Here is a 6,404-nt window from a genome sequence, read left to right as displayed (position 1 = left end):
TCATCTCTTTATAATCCATGCAGGTGGCTCCCTTTGACTGCACTGTTTTATCTGAAGACAAGTCAACACAAAAATGTAAAAAAGTTTCTTATTGAGTTAATGACATTTTAAGGTTTTTCTTTATTTCTAATATTAATTGAAAAGTTATAAAGCAGGAATGATAGGAAGGTTAAGATGCTTCTTTTAAATAAAAGAAAACCCTCCATCAGTCACAGACAAGTACTTTTCAACTCCCGCCTTCTTCATTTAAATATAAAAAAATATGTCACTATTACACGAACGATGTAAAAAAAAAAAAAGTCTCAGCATTTGTTAAACTGCAACAATTTAATTGACTAATAAGTCATTTAAGTGACTGTTTATTTCTGTAAAATGTGTCGAGCGTTTCCCTCACAAGATCAAGAGAAACCAGTGAAGGTGGTGCAGGCAGCTGGTAAGGATGCCCCCTGGACACCTCCCTAAGGAGGTTTTACAGGCTTGTCCAACTGGGAGGAGACCCCAGGGGACAACCAGGACACGCTGGAGAAATGATGTCTCCTGAACAGCCTGGGAGGCCAGGAGGAAAGATGTCTGGACCTCCCTCTTTAAGACGCTGCCCCCACGACCTGACTCAGAATGAATGAATGGATCAAGATCTGAAAGATGCTAAAACCAAAATCTACAGTTGTCAGGATTCTTAAGAAAGCCTGTGTTTCTATGTAGGCGACTAAAATGCCATGTTGGATCTACCTTAGCCCCGGTGATGAGCAGCGCTCCTCCTCGGAGTCCCTGAGCAGCTGCACAAAGCTGTCTTGAGAGGGGGCTGCCCAGAAGGTTGGAGGAAATAAACTCCATTCCAGTTCTAATATGCTCATCAATCCCACTAGAGAAAAGCAGCAAAGTGAGAAATACAGAGAGGAATTAATGCCAAGAAAGATCTTCGTTGAAGTAAAAGCTTACCCAAGTGTACAGAGGGAGGGGAGCTGTGGGTCGGACGCTTCATCTTCAGCTTTTACTTCAGGCTCTGCTACAGGTTGTCTGTCCACCTGCAAGTGACGGTTTCATTACTGCACACAACATTTTACTATGATTTGCAAAACAAGAACTGTTTAGGAAATAATCCGTTAGCTCAGTACACAAAATACTTTATAAAAGGCGATACCTGTATGTCTTCCTTCTGCAGAACAGTGGGTGCCAGTAGAAAAAGCTGGTCTGGAGGGTCGCTCTGTGCCTCTGGTTTCAGCACAGTCAAAGCTAACTCCAGCTTTGCTATATTTAGGAATTTAAAACAATTATTTTTTTGCCCCATTGAAGCTGAAAGAATGTACCGCATGCACTGTATTTTTCCCTAAATAACAGAAGTGAAGAAATGAATCACCATCGCTGCCGTGGAGGAGGACAGAACTAGAACGAGCAGTCAGACAGGCCAGAGGTTCGTGACTCTGAGTGTGCAGCCAGCTGAGGAAAGCAGTCTGGATCTCTTCATCGTCCTCCTCAGACTGAAGAGGCAAAAAAAAAAAAGTAAATACATACAGTAAAGTGATGAATCAAACCTTCTGCGCTCCAGCACTCACCAAAGGTTTTAGAGGCTGTAGAGAAATATTCAAGGCTACTTTGATTGTCGACCTCACCGGTTTAATTCTCACTGTCGAATGTGGCTGGACTTTTAACTTGCTGGCCAGAGGCTGTGGGATCTGAACAAACATGTGGAATAAGAGGATTAAGCCATAATAAAAACATCATAAATTCTCAAAACTTAATGAGGATTACCAAATCACACTCACCCACACTCTTCCACGATGAATCTCTCCCTTGTTGTGGCCTCTCCTCTCATCCGTCAGCGTCTCGGGGACATGACACACAACCCTGACCACCTCAGCTTCCTCTGTCGTTACCTCCTCTCCCCCTTTAACAGCTGCGCCATCTTTACCAACACTGGCACCCTTCTTTTTCTCCATGGCCTGCTTAGTTTTGTCTTTTGCTTCTTTAGGAGATAAAACTTTGGAGAGAAGGCCATATGTCACTGCAGACTGACCTCCACTTGCATTTAAATGAGGGTCCCAAGGAAAAAGGTGGACAACGCCAGCAGCGATGTGGTTTATGGAACAAAGAGAGTCGGGCGGTGCGCCGCACACTCTGTGGATCGAATCAGAGAAGACGACGGGAATGTTGGGTACAGGAGGCTGCCCCTTAACTGGGTCATAAGTGCCCTTTATCAGATATCGAAGCAGGCTCTTTAAGTCACCAATACCACCCCACTGTTGGCTTTGAGGGATATGGGAGGTAGAATGTGACGAGGGCTCAGAGGAGGAGAGATCAGAGTTTTGCTGGTTGTGGCCAAATCTTTCAAGAGAATCACCAAGGTTGCCTGTTCCAGCACGGATCTTCGGAGACACCACAAGTTCAGTGAACTGCTCCAGGCGACCATAGGGCACAGACGAGGAGAGTGAAGCTGTGTGGAGTTGAAACAGATCGTGCTGCGTTTATTAATATAATCTGTGGATATAACAACATCGATAAATTTCAAATCAGCCTAAGAATTATTTGAGAAGTGGATAACTCACTGAAACAGAAGTTTCTTACTTTGAACACAGACCGACCTCAGAGTGTTACAATAGCACTTTCCAAGACTATCTGACAATTTGAAACAGGGCAAAGCTAATTTAAAAGACTGCATCACACAGACCTATTCTAATGTAGATCACGGTGTGATTGTCCACCCACACAGGAAACACAGCATCCTGGAAAACCACCCTGATCTGATCCAGAAGTTGCTGCTCCAGTGCAGAACTGTGAAGCTCCTGGAAGTGCCAGTCACATAAAAAAATGAAAAACTACAGCAGTATTAAAAGAAATACAGAATGCAGTACTTCAGTGACATGCTGATTTATAAACACATTAGTTAAACAAGCAGTGGATACAAAGATGCAGCACTCCTGCTTGAAAATGCAGCGTATCAATCAAAAGGTGGGCAATTCAGAAAAACTAATCCAGACTGCTGTTTTTAAGCCTACGGTGAGTTTTAAATGTCACTCGCCAAGATCTCCCAGTCATCAGCTGACAGAGGCTCCACAAACACCTGGTTCAACGATGAGACTTGATGACACGGTCTTAGAAGGCCCTGACAGGAAACACAACCAGGAAACACCTGTTCAGCCTTTAAAACAACACATAATGACTGTAGCGACTGGATGAGAGGAGAAAGAAACACTTTACCTGCTCTCCATCTTTCAAGCCGAGCTGTTCTCCCAGCTGTCGACACAGTTCCACTTTGTGAATGTCTTGGTCGGAGGATGACCTATTTTGAGCCCAGCTGAGAAACACTGGAGACTCATTGGCCCAGGACAACTCCAAAGCCTGGTTCTATTAAAAATAAATAAATAAATAAATGTTCATAGTAAATTTCTGACTTTCTTGATAAAGACACAACACAGGAGCTGGCAGAGGGCAGCACTTTCCTTAAATTTAATTTGATAAATGTTTACTTCCTGTGCAAACAAAATAAAATTATTAATAGATAGAAAACACTTAAGGACGAAATGTTTCTTTAGCTTTACTCTGATATGTATTTTAACACTATTTATTTCCAGCTGAGCATCTTTGACAAGATTAACTTTGGCCTAAATGCTAAAAAGTAACATTTAACAAAAAATAAAACCTCACTGAAAAGAAACACAAAAACGCACTACATTTTTAGAAAGTAAAAGATTTTTCAAAAACAAAACACTTATTAAGCTAACTTACCTCGTTTAAGGAAAGGTGTGATATCAACTTCGGGGGGAGGTAAAGAAAGCAGTTTTTTACGTTGTTAAAAACAACATTTACAGGCTGGATGCCCTGATTAGTAAACATAATGTTCACGTTGTCATACTAGCTCTGTAAATGCTAGAAAAGCTGCTTAGCTAACGTCAAAAATGCTACAAACCCATGCTCAATCGATGCGATCTGCCAGCACGAGACCAGACCAAAGTAGTTGATCGTCAAGTTTCAAAATAAGACTTTCGTGACCGGGCACGCAATGAATGAGAATACATTCCACACGCAGTAAGCATTTATTTTGAAATCCGTCGACCGGAAATGGTGTTCCAGAAACATGGCGGACTCTGTCAACAATAATTCCGGCTGTTGGAAGATCCCTGAGGTTTATAAACATCATGAGCAGAAGAAAATTTGCATTTCTCGACCAAAATACAGGGAAGGGAGAAAAGCTAAAGCGGTCAAGGTATGAATATGATGTATCCATTCATATTAGTGGAAACCGAAGTTGAAGTTAGCTTCGTTGTAACTGCATTTATGTCAAGTAAGTGCTGCTTGACATGTGTGTTGCCAGGTGTACACCATAAACTTAGAGTCCCGTTACCTGATGGTTCAGGGAGTCCCAGCCATCGGTGTGATGGCGGAGCTGATCCAGCTGTGTGCTCTGTACGGCACCGTGGAGGAGTACAGACCTCTGGACGAGTACCCTGCTGAGGAGTTCACAGAGGTCTACCTGGTCAAGTTTCAGAAACTAACAAGTGCCAGGTGCACGGGCTGTGTGACGTCATTCACTCAAAGCACATTGCTGAAACCGAGGCATCCTACTGAACCGTTTTGTTCCCACTTTTCTGTTTCAGAGCAGCGAAGCGTAACATGGATGAGAAAAGTTTCTACGGTGGTGTGCTGCATGTTTGTTATGTCCCAGAATATGAGACTGTGGAAGACACCAGGTTAAAAATACAAGACCGGAGGAGTTATGTAAAGAGAGTGGCTCTAAACAGAGGTATAATTCAACATTAAGTGTATTTGTTCTTAAATAGAAACAAAACTTTTTTGCTGTTGCCATTTTTACAGACACGTTGAGAACCAGCAGAATGAATAACACGTGTTAGAACCATCCATCTGTTAAACCTCAATTATCATCATTTAGATCACACTTTGTAAAATAACATTATTTACAAGAGGAGTTTTTGTTGCCTTTAAAATCTGTTTTGATATAATTTTGTTTCACTTGTCTTATAAGAGAAGGCTGTTGATACTGTCACTTTTTTTTTTATGGTCGTCTTGAAGCCAAAGAGAAAAAAGAAAAAGAAGCAGCGAACGAGTTTTCTTCAGAAACATCCTCCACAATCGTTACCAGACACGAGCAAACCTCTGAAAATGTAACTACAGAGGAAACTTCCAATGACAGCAACTATCCAGTCTTTCCTCTACTGCCATTACCTCCCCGAGAACATTATTCCTTCAGACATGAAATTCTGCGTGGGACGGGACCAACAGAGGACAACATGGGGACTTTACATAATGCTGTTACTAACGTCAAACAGCCACCAGTAGACACTTTACGCACCAACCCGTCCTCCTCCAGCAGAGGCCAAGGTACAAAACACAGCCCGAACTCAAATCAAGCTTCTGAGTTCAGCTTTCTGCCGAGGACCACACATTTGGAGAGGAGGAAACGCAGAATGGAAGCAGCTGCAGAGCACTGTGCAAATGTTTCCGGAGGAAATGAACCTTTAATTGGACCGAAACTACCAGAATCAGCGAAACTGGACATGGAGGATGACTCATTGAACACAACTGTCAGCCTGATCAGGAGCACACTGAAGCAGGTAGTCACTTGTTTATAACATTCTTAAATTGTATCGTGCTGCAAGGCAAAATGTTTAACTTTGTCAACTTTCTCAGGTGGAATCGGTTTCAGATCTCAAACCTGTAGAGAAGAAGATCAAACCACGTCGTCGAATATGATCCAGACGGATGTGGTGATGACTGACTTGAGGAAAAGATCTGTTTTATTTTATTTAGTGTGACAAAATATAAACCAGGACAAATGTTCGTTTGAAAACTGGGAAGCTAAGACATGACATGTTCACATCATTGTTCTAGTTGCTCCTGAAAACCTGCTGCTCGAACTTCTCAATACTCTGGAAGATAAGAAAAGATAAGACCGAGAGTTTGTGACTTGGAAATTAAAAATAAGAGCAGGCTTTTATTTGTGATTACCAAAGCATTGGGAAGGCAGGGTCCAAAGGCCTCCATCAGCAAGTCCTCCTTTTTTACTGCAGCTTCAAATTCCTCTACAGACACCAGGCCGTCATGATCAGCGTCCTGCGTTGAGCAAGGAAGCAACAAATAAGTTATTTTGCTTTTTCATGAAAAAGCTGAAATCCTGCAGCTCTCTTACCGTCCTCCTCACTGTGATTTCCACCAGGTCTTTGACTCCATCGTCGGGGTCGTCCTCTGTGGGCAGTCTCAAGAGGCTGTCCTTCAGCGTGTGAAACATCTCTTCTCAGGAGATGAACTGGTTCAAGTCATACACACAAAAGCTGTTTGAGATGATGCAAAAATAGAAGCGATTATTCACTGGAAAAGTCTGTCACTTTGGGTTTGTTTTTGTACGTGTGTGTGTGTGTGTGTGTGTGTGTGTGTGTGTGTGTGTGTGTGTG

General features: G+C 42.5%; 3 protein-coding genes across 3 annotated transcripts in view; 1 reads left to right on the top strand and 2 right to left on the bottom strand.

Annotated features, from left to right (window-relative positions):
- pex1 (peroxisomal biogenesis factor 1) overlaps positions 1 to 3,906 on the bottom strand; it is a 6,689-nt gene extending 2,783 nt beyond the window's left edge. Inside the window, exons 1-10 of the mRNA XM_037693662.1 lie at positions 3,724 to 3,906; positions 3,196 to 3,342; positions 3,017 to 3,100; positions 2,666 to 2,780; positions 1,764 to 2,431; positions 1,554 to 1,673; positions 1,358 to 1,478; positions 1,142 to 1,248; positions 940 to 1,025; positions 730 to 862 (exon numbers count right to left, since the gene is read on the bottom strand). Of these exons, the coding sequence (XP_037549590.1) occupies positions 730 to 862; positions 940 to 1,025; positions 1,142 to 1,248; positions 1,358 to 1,478; positions 1,554 to 1,673; positions 1,764 to 2,431; positions 2,666 to 2,780; positions 3,017 to 3,100; positions 3,196 to 3,342; positions 3,724 to 3,831 (1,689 nt within the window). The 5' untranslated portion in view covers positions 3,832 to 3,906. The remainder of the gene's footprint in view (positions 1 to 729; positions 863 to 939; positions 1,026 to 1,141; positions 1,249 to 1,357; positions 1,479 to 1,553; positions 1,674 to 1,763; positions 2,432 to 2,665; positions 2,781 to 3,016; positions 3,101 to 3,195; positions 3,343 to 3,723) is intronic.
- Positions 3,907 to 4,057: 151 nt separating this feature from the next.
- On the top strand, positions 4,058 to 5,774 carry rbm48 (RNA binding motif protein 48). Its single transcript, XM_037692784.1, has 5 exons — positions 4,058 to 4,201; positions 4,310 to 4,500; positions 4,593 to 4,738; positions 5,026 to 5,567; positions 5,644 to 5,774. Exons 1-5 carry the CDS (start codon positions 4,073 to 4,075, stop codon positions 5,704 to 5,706), a joined length of 1,071 nt encoding a protein of 356 aa, XP_037548712.1. The 5' UTR covers positions 4,058 to 4,072; the 3' UTR covers positions 5,707 to 5,774.
- A 100-nt stretch (positions 5,775 to 5,874) lies between these two features.
- The window catches only part of LOC119426102 (calcineurin subunit B-like), a 67,601-nt gene continuing 67,071 nt past the window's right edge, over positions 5,875 to 6,404 (bottom strand). Inside the window, 2 exon segments of the mRNA XM_037693661.1 lie at positions 5,875 to 6,066; positions 6,143 to 6,284. Coding sequence (XP_037549589.1) covers positions 5,875 to 6,066; positions 6,143 to 6,284 — 334 coding nt within the window.

Source organism: Nematolebias whitei, chromosome 19 (assembly GCF_014905685.2).
Source record: "Nematolebias whitei isolate Nwh7 chromosome 19, NemWhi1, whole genome shotgun sequence".
Lineage (NCBI taxonomy): Eukaryota > Metazoa > Chordata > Actinopteri > Cyprinodontiformes > Rivulidae > Nematolebias > Nematolebias whitei.
Note: the sequence above shows the minus strand (reverse complement) of the source record. Positions and strands in the feature narration are given on the sequence as shown.

Coding starts and splice junctions, on each gene's coding strand:
- rbm48 (XM_037692784.1), top strand. CDS start 4,073: ATGGCGGACTCTGTCAACAATAATTCCGGCTGTTGGAAGATCCCTGAG. Junction 4,202..4,309: donor GAAAAGCTAAAGCGGTCAAG/GTATGAATATGA, acceptor GTGTGTTGCCAG/GTGTACACCATAAACTTAGA. Junction 4,501..4,592: donor CAGAAACTAACAAGTGCCAG/GTGCACGGGCTG, acceptor TTTCTGTTTCAG/AGCAGCGAAGCGTAACATGG.